At 37.0% G+C, this 19,978-nt stretch overlaps 1 protein-coding gene across 1 annotated transcript; it reads left to right on the forward strand.

Annotated features, from left to right (window-relative positions):
* Positions 1-1,427: 1,427 nt before the first annotated feature.
* Positions 1,428-19,273, forward strand: hacd2 (3-hydroxyacyl-CoA dehydratase 2). Its single transcript, XM_041806298.1, has 7 exons — positions 1,428-1,624; positions 5,612-5,729; positions 8,966-8,984; positions 13,273-13,361; positions 13,941-14,062; positions 15,995-16,173; positions 18,569-19,273. Exons 1-7 carry the CDS (start codon positions 1,500-1,502, stop codon positions 18,649-18,651), a joined length of 735 nt encoding a protein of 244 aa, XP_041662232.1. The 5' UTR covers positions 1,428-1,499; the 3' UTR covers positions 18,652-19,273.
* The last annotated feature ends 705 nt before the right edge of the window (positions 19,274-19,978 follow it).

Raw genomic sequence — 19,978 nt, forward strand, 5'->3', positions numbered from 1 at the left:
CAGCACCATCAGTAGTACTGACTACTGTCAGCCCATAGCTTGATTATCCACATACAGTCTACTGTCAGTCTAAATAGCAGCAGAAACAATTTTTGAAGAACTAGAAATGCATTACCTTTTATTCTAAACAGTGTTGCAAAACATAAAACAAATTCAATAGACCTGATGTGGTTTGTGGATGTTGATACTTTTCATGATCAGGGGTGCCTTCTGGCACTGTCAGAGGTGCCTTTAAAAGGCATCAAATTCAATCCAGAATCATGTTACATTTGCCCTTTTCCTGAAATATCAACATCAATCTCAGCAAATGAACAGGCGTACACCATTATGCACTATGCAAGAAGAATGCAGTGTTTTTCAGTTCAGCAGGTGAGGAACAGGAACTCCATGGTTTCCCTTTCTGCATCTTCTGATGACTCAGATGTACTATTAATAGTACATAACAATCATGAGCTGTGCAGGATACCATCCAGTAACAACCCATTTGTGTGCAATTTTATAGTCATAGGGATGCGGAGTGGTCACCTTTTATCAATGAATTTTAACTGGGGAGACTTGCTATATTATCTATATTCTAAAGGGTGCCTTGAGAAAAAAAGGTTGAGAAACACTGATATATATTAAACTCATCTATTTGACCAGTGTGCATTAATGATCTATTTTTTCAGCTGATGCACATCCCTATACATGATGGTAGTAAAAGTACTCTGGGCAGAGTGGCATGCATGCAGTAGATCTGGCTGAGAGCTAGTGGTAAGCCTGGAAATGTCAGGGATTGATTATGAGAAATCAGGGGGTACTCCACTCCTTTGATTCCGTAGTGATGTTGTGAGCTGTACCTTATAGCACACATACACGAGAAATTGCCCCCTTCTTCTCTTTTTTGGACTATCTGGAGGTAGAGGGCTGTATTGGAAGCCCTAGAAGTCCTGAAGACGGTGGAGGAGTTGACAGTAGACACGAGGAGGCGCTGCAATGGAACAATTGTACTGAAGAATTATTACATTTCAAGGATCAGTTACATTTAAATCATTTTCTAGAATTAAAGGTTAGAATAATAAAGAGCTAACTTTTAATATCGGTCCTTGGCAGGACAAAGTTTGAGAACTTCTGCCCTGTTTGAACAATAGAGGGCGCTGTCACAGAGCTGTCGGCGAAAATGCCAAAGAGTTCAACCTTAGTTCAAGATGGTTCACGCGCTTTCAGTACTACCGGCATAGACGTGTTGATACCTTTGAGATAGATAGGCACAGTTCGTTGTATGCCGAATTGTTCTGCATTCTTTTATTTTGAGTTTTGCATTTCCTGATTAAAGAACGCTCTACTGTACAGTTTATATTTTTCAAAATTGTCTGAGGGCAAAACCGGAAAAAGGAGGAGGGAATCTTCTCGTATCGAGACGACACTTCCGGGTCTAGCCCCTGCTCGTTTCCTGACTCGGTGAACCTGTCAACCACCGCCGTCCAGACGAGGACCAAAGACCATAGGAGGTTGCAGTCATGTCGGCAGCTGCTCCGGGGACCAGCAAGGCGGCCCACAGCGATGTGGCCCAGAAGAAAAAGAAGGGACCCGGTGCCCTGGCCACGGCCTATCTGGTCATTTATAACGTTGTTATGACAGCGGGGTAGGTAGCGTGTTTCCTCGTGCTAACGCTTCTCTGTGGGAGTGTATGTGTCTGCTTCTGTGTGCTGGAAATGAGAGCAAGATTTCCCTCATGTAATGCTATTTTTGGGCTGTTCACCAGTAAATTGCCTGTAGTTATAATTGGAGACAGTGCTAGCATGCTGTGTGATAGAAGTTTGAGTTTGCGTCCCCAACGTCCAACGGTCCCTGTAGATTAACGTCAGATGAACAACAGGCAGCCACCCAGCGTGAACGTGAACTGTGACTGAAGGGTCACCGCCGCAGACAGCACTGAAATAATAAGACAGATGGTGTATTGTTCGCACTTAGTCGTCTTTACACTATTACTGCATCCTTTATTATTAAGCTGTTTTAGTTTTGTTTCTGCAGGGGAATGAATGAATTGCTGAGTGAGGAAACAATAAATATAGAAAAAGAATGAAAATATGAGGATACTGAAAATAAAACAGCGGTACATCTACTAACATGCAACTTATTAGATAGAAAAAATATTTAAAAGTGAAATAAAAATAAAAAAGATAATATTTTAACGCAGTGAAAATGTTAAATGTGCAATGGGATAGTAGCTGGGCAGGTATGTAAATGAATAAGTTACTGTGCAGATTTATCTAACTAAATAAATTTACAGTGTGCAGTGTAAACAGAAAAAAAACTCAAATACAGTCTGTGCTTAATAGGTGAAATAATGATGTGTAAAAAAAAAAAAAAAAATTATTTAAAGTAAAAAAAAAAAAATCAGAATGATAGTAGATGATTTTCAAAAACAGTTTTAATGACACATTATTTCTTGTAGAGGAGAGACTAAATGTTTTTTGAAAAACAAAATGTTGTGTATTTATCAATATCTGCATCGTACTAGCCAGCATTAGTTGGAAAACATCTGATTAACAGTAAATGGTGTATCATCCTTAATTTTAGAGTAATATATAGTAAATTATTTATTTTTTCTATTTTTTGTTTTGTTTTGTTTTGTTTTTTTGGAACCGTCATTACTAGGGATGCACGATATTATCGGCCTGAATCAGTATCGGCAGATATTAGCAAAAGACGGCAAATATTGGTATAGGCAGATATCAAAATTTCTGCTGATATTTACATCCGATATTTTGGCCTTGAATATCAGCATATAGACTGTAAAATATGGCCATGTATATTAATAAATTAAGGGATTTTTGGGCTGGACCAAAACTTTAAAGTGTGTTTTAAGAAAAAAAGTTTATTTCTTCTTAAATTGTGTTCAAAGGACTACATTTTTAGTTATGTAAAATGTATTTTGATATCAATATAGATATCAGTATCAGCTAAAATTAATCTGTAAATATCAGCATATCGACAAAAATCCACTGTTGTGCATCCGTAGTCCTTACATTTCACTGCTAATTAGTATGAATGGTTATAGATACAAACAGAAAATTCTAATGAATGAATGAAGGTTAAGGAAAAAAAAAGTGAGGCTATGAGACTGTTTTTGTGTTTCTCGGGGAGAAAAATAATTAGGATAGGTACTATATTGTCACTGAATACTTCTACATGACAAAATGTAGTTTGGCAACAATCACCAACCTAGCAGCATTAGTCAGTATTTTATAACAACAACAAAAAAAAAAAAACAGTTGCCCAAACAATATAGTCAATTACCATAAAACAGTTACTCTTTAACCCAACAGTTATTCATCAGATTCATAAATAGTCATTAAAAACAATAAATAATAGGCCATATTTTTTAAAGTGCATAGGTCTGTGGTTGAACAGTGGATTCACAGCCCTTGGGAAAAAAGATGCTTTTTATGCAGTTTGTCTGTGCCTTTATGACCCTTAACCTGCATGACAGAAGGGTGTTGAAGAGGCATGTAATTTGAGATTGAATTAAACTGTTAGGATAATGTAGTCATTGGAGACATTTCAAATTAGCTTTAATGGTAACCAAATAAATTAGACTCCAATGTGCAATTAATTGTATTTAATTATTTATAATTATTTGAGTCTCTGGATTGAGTCAAATACATTTTGAAACATTGATGGTAAACCTTTAGTATTTATTTATATCATATATCCGTGTTTCTTTTAGTGTTTCAGTGAAGGTTTTTGATTGAACCCATCTCTTGCATAAATATTTTGATTTTATGGATATTGCCTAGACTTTTAAGTTTATGTATTTATTTGAAAACAATAAAGAGGACCCACATAAATCTCTTCAACCATTTTAGAAAGGCTTTCTGTGTGTTTCTCCTGTTTTTCTATCGATTTATTATAAAGTTGTCTTTAAAAATGTTATTCAGAAGTATATTATTTTGTTATGCTTTGTAAATCACTTTGTACATTTTTTGAAAAAGTACCACACCAGTTAAAGGACTTTTTAATATTATTAGCAAGTTTTAACAGTTGCAAACCTAGTGAAGGCCCCTTATGTTAAGTCAGTTGTATCAGGAAGGTTCATGTAAAATGAAACGAAGATCAAATATAAAATCATTCAGTAACTTTTCTTCAAAGAATCGGATGTTCATGTATTTATAATTTCTTTAGTATTGTTAGAAATTGGTTTTGCTGTAGATCAGGTATAAAGAGCAATAACAGTAGTCCCCTTTACTCACATTTCTATATTTAGCTTTTTATTCTTTTTAAAAAGGGACAAATCATTTTAACATAATTGTAGTTCAGAGCATGAAACTGACACACTGCTACATATCGAAGTTAATGTGTCCTTATGTGACCACTAGAAACCATACTCTATAGCACAATGAATTGCAAGCTGTGCAGTGTTTTTTGACTGTAACTGATCTTTCGCATGTCATCTTGCATTCACACACCAGTTTTTTAAATCTCTGTTGTCTTGCCCAGAAACAGAGAAATCTGTGTTTTATTGCACAAGTTCTTAGACTGTTGCACAATTGTTTGGTGGGAGTTGTTTGCTCACTGTTCCAACCAGTTAGGTCACATTGTGTCTCAGTCTCGATGGGCCACACATACAGTGCTCGCTTTGTATTAAGCACACGTTAGGGAGTCGTACATCCACTTTTCCCCCTTCAAATGCAGCGTCTGCATTCAGAACAGCTAGGCAGGCAGTTTCTGCCTAGCAGGCCCTGATATTGATATTCATGCCAATGACTGAGATTTACACCTAATAGGCAGAAGTAACATTTTTCATTATGAAAGCTAGGCGTGGAGAGAAACTTTCACCTTGCCCAGGGCTAGTCTAGGAAAAACTCTAAATGTTAGGATTTTCATGTGCTCTGCTTTGAGGCCTGCTGACTTCTGTCCTCTGTGATGAGGGTTTAAGCCAAGTTGTCATAATGTAAAGGATTAGACTGCATTCAGGATGTCTTTATTGTATGTATACTGCAGTTCTTCTTGCAGTACAATTTTACCTTTCCAGTATATTGAATTTTCAGTATTAACTTTATCCCCTGTTTTATTTGCAGTTGTTTAAACCAATGAAAGTGTGATCGATTTTTTTTTTTTAGTTGATTGGTATAATTGTCAAATACTTGTGCTGATGAACTAGTGGTAGCTTTGTAGAAAGGCACCAATACCATGTTTTTGACAAATACATTTGAAATATGACAGTTATTTGCATTATTTCGAAAATGTGTTCAATTTTCATCACATATTCCTCACCCTTTCTCTTGGCATGCATAGTCTGCAGTCTTCTCTACTTTTGTTGTCCTATTTTATGTTAGAATATCCCCAAACTGCTCACATGGCTCCATCTTTGCCTGTGTGCTCAAACAAAGAGAGGCTAACACCAATGCTGTAAACTGATACCGAGTAGAGGTACAGTATCTTCAATGTTTTATGGGTACAAGCACTTGTGCTAAGGGCTGGTATCAGCACTGATACTGATATTGGTGAAACCCCGTTGATTGGCGCAACCAAGAGTAAAACATATTTCTGTTTTATAAGGTCTTTAAGTTGTTCCTGATTTAAACTCTCGCTGTAACAGTTCTGTGTGTTTTTTTGTGTTTTCCAGGTGGCTGGTGATAGCTGTGGGTCTGGTCAGAGCTTATCTGGCCAGAGGAAGCTACCATGGGTTGTACTACTCCATAGAGAAGCCCCTAAAGTTCTTTCAGACTGGAGCTGTGCTGGAGGTGAGATGAACACAAAGAGCAATCATTCAAAACATTACACAGCATTGAAGTTTTAAACAGAATGTGTGCATTGTGTATAATGTTTCTGGTAATCTTTCAGCAGTTTAAAAAAACAAAAACAAAAGACAAGTAGCCCAAGTGATATAGTGAAATATTTTTGTGAAGCTTCTTCTGATTTGTGAGCTGTTTACTTATTAAGCCTAACCTGTTTCAGCCATGCCAATAAAGCTTTATTCTCAAACTCAGGCCTGGATGAGCTGTGACACTCATGTCTCAAGGCTGTTATCTTTACAGTGTTTGGCATGCCCTCTATAACTTATCAACTTGGTCAAAGAGCATGCCTGCCTATATGTGTTAAAGGCACAGGACCAAAACAAAGTACTAGCATTTTATCACGATTTTTGTGTAACTGGTATTTACAGATTTAATCGACAGTCCCTTTTATTTTAATCTAGGTAATTTTTACATTGCTTATTCACACACCTCAGTGAACACTTGTGTGTAGTGCAGAGAGGAAGCAGCTGTAAGTGTGTCAATGATCTTTTCCAGACTCACTGATAACAGTCTCCTAATCTTTCATTCATCAAGTATTTTAAGCTCAGACTTGATGCTGGTACTACGACAGTACATGGCTGACCTGCTGCCCTGGCTTTTATTGTCATTGCTATTAAAACAAGAAAAGGCAGTCTAGCAGCTCTATGTAAGAGGCTGCTCAGGTAAAATACAGGACTAAAAGTACCCATTAAAAAACCCAGAATCATTAAAAACTAGGCTTGGTCGAGATTAATCATGTTTTTAAAGTCAGGCTCTTGAATTTTATTATTTTACATTTCAAAGCACAAATCTTTGAGTCCATATTTACAACATGAAGCAATTCCTTCCAGTGTCTTGAGTTCAGAATTGATAAAAAGAAAAGTATTTCATGACTGTTAGTTATTATTACTTCAGTTTGTGCCAAAGTGCTACATCAGCGTGCAGGAAGATGGCTCAACTACTTGAGTGTACTGTAGTTATGCCATTTTATAATGCATTGAAATAAGATTTTAATGTAATCATGATTAATGTACTAACAGTGACAACCTCATTAAAACACAACAGAAAAACACAATAGAAAAATGCTGTGGTTAAGAACTTAAAAAAGTTGCAAATTAACATAAGAGGTTGGACAGAATAATAGTAATAAATAATAAGTGCTGATGAGTGATGCTATGACAAAACTATAGAGATTTTATTTAACCTAGAATTGTGATCATCAAACAGCCTTGTTGGGTGTTTTCACAGAATTAACAGGAATGACAATAATGATCATGCAGCCTCAGATCCTCGGGTAGGAACCTTCTGGTCGTTCCAAAGTCGAGACTCAAATCTAAGGGTGACGGGGCCTTCTCCATCAGAGCCCCTCGACTTTGGAACGACCTGCCCAAGAATAAGGCATGCAGAATCATTGACATCTTTTAAATCACTTCTTAAAACTAATTTTTATAGACTTGCTTTTATGTGATGTCGTCATCTTTTTATTTAGTTTTTATCTTCTCAAGATTCTTACATATTTTAGTTTAATTTTCTCTTAATCTCACCATTACTCCCTGTCAACCTCATTTTATTTCATTGCCCTTCAGCTGTTTTTAATCCTTACTGTCTTTCTCACTTTATAGCTTCTATCTCTTTATTGCTTCCCATTTGTTTACCTCTGTTATAATATTTATCAATTTTACTGCTTTTACAGTTTTAGAGCTTGTTTTACCTTGCTTTACTCTCTGTTTTTGCCCTCTTATTTACATTTTACTGCCTTTTCTTTTTATCTCTTGTTTTGTTTTTACTCCTCCTTGCTTCTCTTTTAATTTCTCACATTTAATTTTGGTCCTCTTGGTCTCACCCCGTGTAGCTGGGTTCCTGCATTGCCTGGGTTCCTATTGTTGTGTTGTGTCTTGCCTGCATCCTGATGATGTTCATGATGTCTTAGTTGTGCAGTATGGTTTAATGTCTGCACTCTGATGTCTGTGATATCTTAGTTTGCATGGCATCCCATGATGTCTAGGTTTTGATGTATTTTGATGTTGATGAGTTATTATCTCATCCATATTTTTGGTTAGTTTCTTTAAGTGTTTGGATTCTGCTGATGTTGTCTGCATGTCACGTTCTGTCTTCTGTCTGGGTTTGTTGCTTTGTTTTTCTGCTTGCTTCTGCACATGTCAAAGCACTTTGTAAACCCATGTTTTTAAAAGTGCTATACAAATAAAGTTATTATTATTATTATTATATAATTTTAAAGATCCCCAAATTCTCTAAAGATGTTGAAACATTCATTTAAAACAGGGTTCCTACATGGCCTTGAAAAGTCCTACATAGTTTTCAATCTCACATTTGAAATTTAAGGCCATAAAGTCTTAAAAAGCCTTTTTTTTTTTTTCTTTTTTTTTCCCAGTGAGAGGTCTTGAATTTTAGAGGACATTGACTAAGACATGTTCTTATCCAATCTTTGTTTCCTAGCCAACCTTGTATGATTTTGATCATCTTCCTCGACAAATTGTTGCATAAATATCCTCCATAATTCAGAGAATTCGGTGTGGATGTTCTAAATTTTTTGGGTGAGGACCCTAGTTCCCTCTCTGATTATATCAGACTCACTGTGAGGTAATAACTAAACTCTGTACTGGTGTAAAACACTAGTCCAGTTCTGTAACATCTGGGCCACCAGAAACATCAGTGTAGCCCACATTTATTTTGACAGGTATTTTCTAAAAAATGCTTTATTCTGGTTTTAAATAGTTAAACTGTTTTAATCAGCTCAGCACACCTGTAAAAATGTGTTATGATAAATATCACCATATGATATATTGATAGAATAGTGGCATTAAATGTGCAAGAAACCTTAAAATTTGTTTATTTATGACCAAAATAGTATTTTACCCTTCACCATTTAGCATCTATAGAGTTTATGACATCAGAAAATGCAGTCCTGGTCCTAGAAATCTTACGCCTTTCATTTTTGACCGTTTACCATGCAAAAAACAGTATTAGTTCTTCTCAGTTCTGGTTTTAAAGGGGTCTTAAAAAGTCTTACATTTGATTTTTTTCAAGGTGTGTTGGAATCCTTTTAAACAAAACTTACATTATTGACTGTAAACTAAGTGTTTTAAAGAAGATTGTGTTGTGAAAAGAGTTAAAATAAGCTGCGATGTCCTTCACTTTCAGGTGCATATTGAGTAATTTTCTGTTATCTTTGCCTTTTACAGATACTGCACTGTGCTGTAGGTGAGTTCTCTTCAGCTCACACTCTGACTTACATAACTTTGAAAAGCAGATGGATTTGCCAGAATCCACGTCTGTCATCAAGCCAATCCATCCTTCAGAGCTCCAATCTGCACCGTTTGTGCCAGTAGTTTAAAGGTACAATGTGTAGAATTTGGCTGCATTTCGCCAAACAGAAACGGTGTACATGGGATATAATGTTTATATATCTATGTGAAGTATGTTAAAATAAGTGCACAATCATCTCCTTTAAACTTTCGTTTTCTTTTTACAAAATTAGAAAAAAGCTTTATAAATTTACATTACCGCGGGTCGCCCCCACGGAGGCTGCCGTATTGAACCGCCATGTTGTCTACGGCAATGTTTTGGGGACAGAAAGAGCGAAACCCGATTTTTAAATACGAACCTGCCCGCCGGTCCTGAAAGCTACCTGGAAGGCAGGTGGAGAAGAAGACTGACCTATAATCTATGAAAATAATGGTTACAAAAAGGAATAAATAAACCCTCACCTCTTCACTGCTGTAAATGATGTCCGGCTCACGATCGTTTTTGGTCTTCACATGCTCTCGTCGCCTAGTGATGTGACGTTTTGGTAACAGATCGGCTCATTCTGAAATCTGAACGCTAGATGTCGCTAAAATGCCAAATTCTACACATTGTCCCTTTAAGGAGAATGAAGCGATAACTATGGATGGGGTTTAGTCGTCCTGGAAGTTGCTCTTCTACCACTGGCCTCAGTATGAGTTCTATCCACATTATGTTCCACTGTTCATACACTGCAGCTGGGCATGCGTACAACCTCGTTTTGTGTTGTCATTCTGATTGTCCCTTAATGATTTAGACAGACAGAACAGTTTGTCTAATCACCCTCTGAGAATTTAATGAAAAGTCCTGCTCTTTCCAAACACTTTCTATGGGAAGTTTCCCAGTCTATCGGGCATGTCAGGTTATCACTTTGACTCCCCCAACAGTAAGTCTTCAACATTGTGAAGGTCACTTTAATAGCACTGGTCACATCTGAAAATCAACATGGTTTTACATGTACATGCATTAACATACAAATTAGAATTTAAGTCTTATAATCTTATAGTCTTTATATGTAAGAGCATAGAAAGACTGACTTGTATTTGGTGCTCTGCATCTTTAACAAGAAGCACTGATACTGACGTGGAGTCTTGTGATAACACAAAGCCCCGCCATCTTGTCAGAAGTCCTCTGTAGATATCTGATGTTAGTAAGTGTCTGCAGACAGACTGAAGCTCCTCATAGCTGAAGTGTTTGTGAGGAGGACAGCAGCGAACCTCCTGGCTCCTGCAGCTTTAATGTGTAAGGAAGGAGACACCAGCTCTCGTCTGGCTGTCTGGTTGAGCTTCATAATCTTTTCCCTTCGTTATCTGGGATTAATGCAGGATAATCTAGACCCCTTGCAGCTGCCGTCCAAGAGCAGCAAACTTAGTGACTCTAGGCTGCTCTCTCCTGGACATTTGGAGAGAATTTAACACTTGTGATAAAATAATCACAACTGGAAAAAGATGATCACTTATTAAAGAAAATTAATCTCATATTTAAAATCTGTCTAGAAATGAACCAGAGCAGTACTTATTTGAAGATTTCTGTATTTGTACATTCTTAGTTTATGTTGATTTATAGAGACTGTGTAGTCTTACATTGTAGTACATAAATTGTGTATATTCAAATATATAGTGTTATATGGTTTTATGATACTGAATACTGTACATTTTTACACTAAACTTAAAGTCTGACTTGGGATAATCCTTGGATGTTTGCAATTAGGCTTTACACGATCAGGATTTTTGGGGCCAATCACATGAGGGCAACATGTCTATTTAAATACCATGTCTATTTAAATAACTTTTAATACTAAATAGTATTCTCAAGCATTTTTGCCAATGTTTAACAATCTTTGCCATGCCCCAAACTGACAAAGATGCAAGGGTAAAACATCAATGACCTCTAGAGGGCATTCAAGGACTGGCCAGACATAAGTTCAAAGTTCAGTCAGGTCAAACCAAAATAACTTGAGACAGAAATAATGGGCGCAACAACTTACTGTAATTAAATTAGTTTACAGTAACAAGTAAATACTGCAAATAAAGGGCAGTGATGCTGCCTCAAACATTCATATAACTCCATGAAATTAACAGTCACACTAGTGCAAATAAAAGGCAGTAATGTTGCCCCTCAAAACATTCATATATACTAGTAAAGCACTCGGAGAGTGCAGACCTCCGCCATTAGCCCTATCTCCCAATAGTACAGAATCCTTAAAAAAATTCCTGGATCCAGACGGTGATCCGGATCACTCCTAGAATCTAATTCGTTCTTCCTTATGCCATTTCTGACGTTTCCTGAAATTTTCATCAAAATCCGTCCATAACTTTTTGAGTAATGTTGTTAACAAACAAACTAGCAAACCCTGCCGATCACATAACCTCCTTGGCAGAGGTGATAATAACTCCATGAAATTAAAAGCCACGCTAGTGCAAATTAAGGGTAGTATTAGTAATGCTGCCTCAGAACATTCATACACGACTCCATGAAATTAACAGTCATACTTCTGCAAATAAAGGGCACTAATGTCCCTTACTGTCTAAAGTAGTTTGCTTTAGCATCCGTTTCGGTGTTTGTTTTTCTTTTTCCACGCTCCGTTTCTTGAACTCGGCATGCTCCTCCTTGTGTTCCTTATCCAGGTGCCTGATTAAATTTGTCGTGTTGAAGCATTTTGCAGATGCTCCCCACTAGGTACTGTAGTGTTGCAAAGATTGCAAATAGCTTGAGTTTTATCTATCTCAGAAACTTTGAAGAAGTCCCACACCACCGACATGTTTGTTTGAATCAGACAGCTAATGATTCAAGATTAAAAAAAATGTATTGTCCATCAAGTTACGTAGTGACAGGGCTCAAAAAAACTAGCTGTTGGAACTTCTTTGGGGTAAATGAGACAGACAAAACAATGCAACGGGAGCATCTGCAAAAAGTTTCAATGACAATAACATCATTGATCAGATCAGTGATACGCTACACTAAAACTGTGTTAAATGACACCATCCCAATTAAATTCAATCAGCTTGGTTATGTTTTGGCCTTTGTTAAATTTTGCTATCAACATTTCCATTTCAGCCACTCATACTCTAAGTTTTTAACAGTTTTTTCAATAAAATTCTTTGCCCTCTTGCAGTGCTCAGTAATTCTTGGTGACCACTGATTTTTTTTTTTATTCTTCTGTAAGTGAAATAAACTTGCAAAGAAATACTTTGTTGTTAACTTTTCAGGAAACAAAAATGCTCTCCAGAATGAATGGGCACAAATTACTGCAAAAACACTCCAAAATGTTGTCTTTCAAGAAGAGTGGAGGCTGTCATAGCTGCCAATGGGCGACCAACTCCTTTTTAAAGTACATGTATATGAATACAATGTTATTACAGTTTCTGCTGATGTAATGTCAGGCGGTTGAATATTTGTGTCCATATGGCGTATTTAGAAAAAGTAACACATTTCAACAAAGTGGTATATTTAAAACCATACTTAACATTTAAAAAACATCATAAAAATGATGACAACAGAATTAAAACAGCCAAAATAGGGAATCATCAAAATTGGGAAGCATAACAAAGTCATAAGTCTTTAAAGCCCAAGGCTGCAACTCAAAAATTAGACCTAGAAAATCCCCTGCACCAAAATAGAATGCAAAATTTAAGCAATGAGTATGAATTTCTCCTCTTTCCTCATCTTTTGCTCCATGTCCACTTACTTAATCTTATTATTGGCTGCAATTATAAAAAGGCTGTAAAAGCAAAATGCGTACTGCTTTTTCAGGCCTATGCGAGACTCCAGTATGTTTTCCAGTTTAAGTTACAATAATTCACCTGACTTTTTGGAGTAGACAAATCAAGTGTGTACTAATTTATACTTCATATAGAGTTCCTGTGACAGGCTTTTAGTTCGTTTTGAAAGACTGGCACCAAAACTGATACCTCTACATGACCTACAAAACATAAAAAGACCATAACAGTAAGACTGATTATTTTTATAGGTCATCAAAATCAGCACAAAAAAATCCTCACTGGAGCTTTAAATGAAACCATGAGTCAATTTGTTTGCTAAAAATCTCCTGAAAATCGAGAAGGATTCCCTGAATATCTCACTAACTGTGCCACTCTGTAAATAAAGAGTCATTTTTTTCAAAGTCACATACTCACTACTATCTGTAGATAATAGCAGGATTCTTGATTCTTGGATGTAAGTGTTTTTCTTTTGTCTTGTATCTCAGGAATTGTTCCATCCTCAGTGGTCTTGACTGGTTTCCAGGTCATGTCCAGAGTATTTCTCACCTGGGCCGTCACACACAGCGTCAGGGAGGTAAGCAAACTTCTGAGCTGTCAACCTCACTAATAAAAATTAAACTTGCATTGTCTTGTCCATGTAATTTTCATATGGAAATAAATAGATATGTTTTTTATGGCAAATATGTTTCATGCGCAGAAGTCCCCAGTTGATTTGTTGTTTTCCTGTTGATAGATCGGAGAGCTGTAAATGTGTAAGTAGCGTCAGATGGTCAGAAGTTTTTGTTATGAATAATGTATGAATATCCTGTTTTTAAATACTTGCTTCTGTTGTGTGTCTTCTGTTAATAAACTGACAATTCTCTCAACATGTTCTCTTATTTCGTGTGTTAAAAATTTGTATTTAGATCATGACTGTGTGATCAGAAGTGTGCTCTTCTTATAACATCGTATTTGCATCTATTTTAATCTAATACCTTGCGGTAGGGATGATCTGCCTGCAGTGTGGCCTGATCTCTGAGTATCTGAAACAAACAGCATGTTTCTTGGATGTAAAATGTAGATGAGTTTACAGCAGAGTAACGACAGCAGCATGATAGAAACCTGTCTTCCCCTCTCCACATCTCAATATTCTGCATGTGTTATCTGTCTGCAGGTACAGAGTGAGGACAGCGTGCTGCTGTTTGTCACAGCCTGGACCGTCACAGAGATCATCCGCTACTCCTTTTACACCTTTAGCCTGCTCAACCACCTGCCATACCTCATCAAATGGGCAAGGTACGGTAATTTATGTGTGGATGGTATACATTGAAAACAGTTTAAAGACTAACTAAACCCCTAGATTACATTTTATTAGCTGGAACCCTGCCTTAATGGGTATTACTGTAAGTTCTGCTGTTGATCAATCAGGCCCAAATCTCAACATCTTAACACATATATTTGAATCCTACATTTAGAGGATAGAGATATGCATAGTCACCGCCCTCTGCAGGTTGAATCCCAGCTACTTCAGCTGAATTTTTCTGTTTATTTGGAGGCAGATGACACATGTGGTGCCAGCTTTTGACACCAAACCCAATGAAACAGCATCAACCAACTCAAAAACTGGAGGGAGTTAAGTGAATGGAGAGAACTGTACAGTATGGTGTAAAATAGGGTGATTGTAAAGTGCAAAAGCAGAGCTTGAGTTGCAAGATTGGTTAACCAGGGTTGATTGTTAAATCTCATATTTCATGTCACGATGAACTGTAGAGGGCCAGAAACAGACTGTTCTGTTTGAACTGAGAATAATTGGTCCAGAAAGTCAAGACTTAAAGAAAATCAGTAACCAAATCTGTCTTTAAAGGAATTCAACCCTCAAAAAATAGTAATAGTGAATAAAATAATCCAAAATATACTGAAAGCTGTTCAAGCATGTAAAAAAAATCCCTGAAAACTGTTGCACCTGTTTTATATCTGGGTTTTTATAATGGGATTCATCTGCATCTTCAACCCAGGCAACTGTCGTTAAGTGGCTCCCTCTCCTGCGGTCTTTGTTGCTAGGTAGCAAATGAGACCACCACTTTATTGGCGTTTGACTTTAATGCCGGTTGCACACTGAGAGGCAGAAAAATGGTTGTGCATATGTGGAAAATTCAGGGATGGATCAGAGAAGAAAGAAGGTCTCTGGGTTTAGAGTACATCATTAGAAAGAGAATGGCTTATCTAACTTTGATATTTATGTATTTGTAGAAAACAAGATCAGTGTCTCTCATTTTTTAAAAAAGATGATCAGACTATTCTGCCATTAAATAATTAAGAAACATGCAGTGGAATATTTCTTGAAAAGTATCACATGATTAGGCCTTTCATCTTTATCACAGTATTCAAAGAGCTGGATTTAATCATGGATATCATGGCTTATGGATACTGTCTGCAGTTTGCTCCTCTTCCTCCAGCACAGCTTTGGATATTGCTTTGTTGTCTGGCATTTAAACTGTTAATGCAGCATTTCTGCTAAAAGAATGATTAGATTGTACAACACTTCTTTGGGGAATTTGGCTTTGTTTAAACATGAGCAGAAACGAAGTCAAAGCCATACATGAAAATTAACCCCAAGACTTTCAGCTTAATCATAGCCAAAGTATTCAAGTTTCTATTTTAGATGGAAGCAATTTCTTTCCTTTAATTCACAGTTCTGCTGCACACATTCCTCAATTCAGTGACTTTTCCTTTAAGGACAGATGCTTGTTTATTAATGATTTACTTAAAAACTGTCTACTTAACTTGTGTTGGAGCCTGAGCTGAATTTCCTCTCACTCCTTCAGAGTTGTTTAAGAAGGTGTAAACCCTTGAGATGAGAGCTTTTTATTCTTCATCTGCCCTTGAATCCAGCCCTTTTGTATGATAAATGTATGGCTTTTTAGACTTTCGGTATTGTTGTGTCACTTGTAGGTCTGAGTTCCACTCTGAAATACTCAAAGTGGTAAAATGTGTTTGTTTAAGTAGAAAGCAGAAGTGTTTGTTCAGGTTTAGTCGAGCTTCATAGGTTTACAGCCATTAAATCACACTTACGGTTGAGGTGCAAACGGTCAGAAAGCATGTCATGCATACGGTCTCTCCTGTAGTGATTTTCTGTATATGAAAGCTATACCGATGGCGTTTCTTGTTGCATAAACTTTGAATAATCGATTGCTTGTTAATCAGAAATAATTAATCTATCTGTGACAGGTACACCTTTTTCATCGTGCTGTATCCCATGGGAGTGACTGGAGAGCTCCTGACTATCTATGCAGCACTGCCGTACGTGCAGAAGACTGGCCTGTACTCTGTCACTCTGCCCAACAAGTACAACTTCTCCTTCGACTACTACACCTTCCTCATCCTCACAATGATCTCCTACATTCCCTGTAAGTCACCTTGGTTGTACTCTTTTCTTTTATTTGTTGGTAATAAATAAACAGTAACAATATAGTGCACACTAAGCTTCAGACTGTAAACATACTAAAGGGTTTTTAACAGTGAAAATCGTTGAAAAAGGTTTTTGTTTGTAATATTAATTATGGCCTCAAGAGGGACAATGCAACAGTCGCCTTTGCTCTGTATTGCACTTGAAGTTTTTATGTTTTCTTCCAGCTTAATGTTAATGTCTCCATGCACTTGAAAGAAAGATTTTGTACTCTTTTTTGTATATATGATTAAATCTCTCCACAAAAGAAAATCTCTCCTTCATAAGAAAATCTGCCCTGTGGCTGCTGCAGACACCTCACCTGCTCTCATGCTTGCACAATGCCAGAAAGATATGGCATAGCCGCTATGTCTTGCAGATGCTAGGTAAGGCAAGGCAAGGTACCTTTATTTCTAGAGCATGATTCATGCACCCTGACACGCCAGATCGACGGTTTTAAATATCCTTTGGATGGATGTATATTTTATATTCATGGAAAAGCTCCCATTGAAAGCATATGGGAAGGGCGGGACTTTTCAAAAAATTCTTGGTGATCAGAGGACCATTCATGACGGGCCAATCAGAGTAACAAGACAAAATGACGTATGCATGTGCTTCTCTTCAGCTGATAGGCTACCGCTCCTGTAGATTGTTAATAGCAGAGCTTCTAGGTGAATAATATAGATGCCAAGCCTGGTCAGGAGACATGCAAAAACATCTTTGCCAAGACAAGCCTTCAGTGTGACTCTTTACTGTTGTTAAAAAGAAATGCGCTGTAGTTCTGATTAAACTGACGCTTTCCTACAGCTACATCTGAGCTAACAGCTACTCCTGCAGCAGCCATTGGACACACTGGCAGACCCCGCCCGTAACGATCACAAACCTATGCTGAAGCAAACCAGGAGAAGAGTGAAAACATCCTTTTTTTTCATGAAAACCTTCAGTGTTTCTCTCTAGCCTTGTTTTAATAAAGACATTATCCAGTTCTGAAAAAAACTGTCACTGTGGCTAAGTCCAATCTAATCACTCCACTAGCAGCCCTTGTATATACCCTTTCACACAACAATAAACCCTTTCCCCACAAAAACTCTTACAAAACTCATGCCAAAGCAGGTCAGCAGAAGAACAAAAACATCTTTTGAAAAGCTTTTGGTGTTTTTATTTTTTTTTCAAGCAGAAAAGTGTTACAATTCTGGTGAAACTGACACAATGCTAAAGCTAACACAGAGCTAATCACCACACTGGAGGCAGCCGTTGCAAACGACTTTGAGTACAACTAAACCCCTACAAATGAAGATTTGAGGGAATTTATTTTATGTGAACCCAGCGGTGAATAAAACATTTTGAGACCTATTTTTAAAGGGCTAATGGATGTAGAAAACCTCAGGTTCACTAATGGTTTGTTCCACAGGTAGGCATACAAACTTAAAGCTGCCTCATCCTGGTTGGTTCAAATTCTTGGAGAGTAAGGAAACTTGTCCCAGAGGGCCTGAGGGGATCAGGATGACTTATATTCAACTGGATTATAGACATGGGACCTTGTGTGTCAAAAAACTTTCCATGTTTTAATTTTTTGTTGAAATATGTTGAGCATGGGGTTTAATAGTAAAATTTAATTTAGTTTTTCAGCTGTTGTTGCTTTAAACTTTGCACTGGCAATGACTATTTGGCCATTAGGAAATCCACTATAGAAAGCCCACCATATAGGGAGCAGTGAGAAGGCAACAAGAAAAATCACACATGGACAGGGACCTGACACTCATTTAAGGTGCCACTGAGGAAAAGTTCAATGTTATACTGCATATGTATCAAGTTGGGTAAAACACAGTTTCTTGCTGTGATTTAACACCTCAATTTAAGTCAGGCTGTCAGACTTTTCAATATTTTGGTACTTTACAGCATCACGGGTTTTAAAACGATACAAGGTGTTATTCTCATAAATGAAAGTATCAAAAATTGCAAGCAAACTCTGACAAGTTTGTAACATATTTTTTCTGATATTATTTGTGCTATTTAGATGCTGTGAAGAAGAATGCTTTGTTTGATAACTATAAACAAGGAGGTTCTCAATTTTGGGTGCCTAGTACTTCCTTTTTTTAATGCCATCGTATTGAAATTTGTATAAATATACATTTTTACTATAGCAAACACATATCAAAGTGTAAAATTTAGGTATTGTGACAACCCTTTATTAAATGTAAAAAAGGGTGGTATCATAAAGACTAAATACAGAACAGTCATATTGAATTGCATTAGGTTGTACTGTTTTTTTGTAGTAAAAGTGACACAAAGCGTGACAATAAAGTAAATCTGTCTCAAGCCTGCTTCTCACTGATCCTCCTCTGTCTCTCTTACAGTGTTCCCTCAGCTTTACTTCCACATGATACGGCAGAGGAAGAAGGTGCTGGGCCATGTAGAGGACTACAGCAAAGTGGAGTGAGCAAAAAAAACAACAACATTCAGACAGATCTGATTGAGGGAAAAGAAAACCAAAACAGCCAACAGAAGAGGAACAAAACCATGTCGTCTGCTTAAACCCCAGCCAGTTTTCAAACTGCCAGAACTGAAACTGGCAGAAGATCCAATTATCAAGCAACTTGTTATTTATTTTCTCAGCTGTTGTCCAGGTTTGAGAATGACCTGGTGTTATTTTTGTTGTTTTTATTTATGAACAAACTGCAGGTTTCTTAGTGTATTCAGAGAGCTTAAGCCTGTAAAAAGAAACTTGAGCTGCTGACTGGGTGGGGAGCAGAACTGAACGATGCACTGATAGAATCGATAACCTCCGTTTTATATGTCCTGATAGAGAATCCCTGATAGATTTTTCACCTCACACGGCTCCTCTTCTGGTCTTTTTTAAACAGCAGCTTTGGTTTAATAAAACATAGGAAAGAAAATGTGAAGACTAGGACTGGACTAGGTTGTCTGTAGGTTTCACACCTACGGTGTGTTTGTTTTGTGCAAACTGTTGTCCTGATTTGTAGTTTCTTTTTTGTTGTCATCCATTGCAGTCCAGAGTTTGATTACATTCCTCCTTTAGTTCAATAAATCTTTTTTTCATGTCTGCTTGGTTTTTATTTGTTCTCTTTTGTGTTGTTGCTGTTTGTTTGGTGATTTTGGATGTTTTGTTGACTTTATTGGTGGGATCTAAATTATGTTGAATCTTTTAAGGTTTCCCAGTGATGACTGTGTCCATTGAGTTCCTCATTTTGGACATTTTATTTTTTTAAACATGGCCATGAGTTGGGCAGTTATTTTTCTATACATCATTCATTCTTTCTTCATTTCATGACTTTTTTTTCTTTTTGTACATTGAAAGTTATCCTTTTAAGAGATAAAAGACCTTAATAGGGATGCCCCATCATATTCTTTTCTTCTATTGATACCAAAACCAATAATATGTTAGTTAGATCTGCTGATCTACTGCCAATCCCAATGTTTTACAGCAGCTGGTTTAGTGGTTGGTCAGTCTACTTAGCTTTGTAGTGCACTGGGACCTCCTACAGGGGGCAGCGTATCTTGATAAAAGGAGCACAAAAGTCATCCTTATTCAGTTAACAACATGCTTTTCCTTACTCTGTTCAACAGAGCAGTACAAAAGCCAAGGAGCAATGTAACAAGTATCCTAGAGTATGGACGACTGAGTTTCCCAGTGGGATGATTCAATCAATCTGTGTGTTCATTTATGGAAATTAACACAATTATTAAAAGACTGAAAACATATTGATCCTATTCAATAATCCAAACAGTGAAAACAGTCAAAAGCC

This window comes from Cheilinus undulatus, linkage group 15 (genome assembly GCF_018320785.1).
Source record: "Cheilinus undulatus linkage group 15, ASM1832078v1, whole genome shotgun sequence".
Lineage (NCBI taxonomy): Eukaryota > Metazoa > Chordata > Actinopteri > Labriformes > Labridae > Cheilinus > Cheilinus undulatus.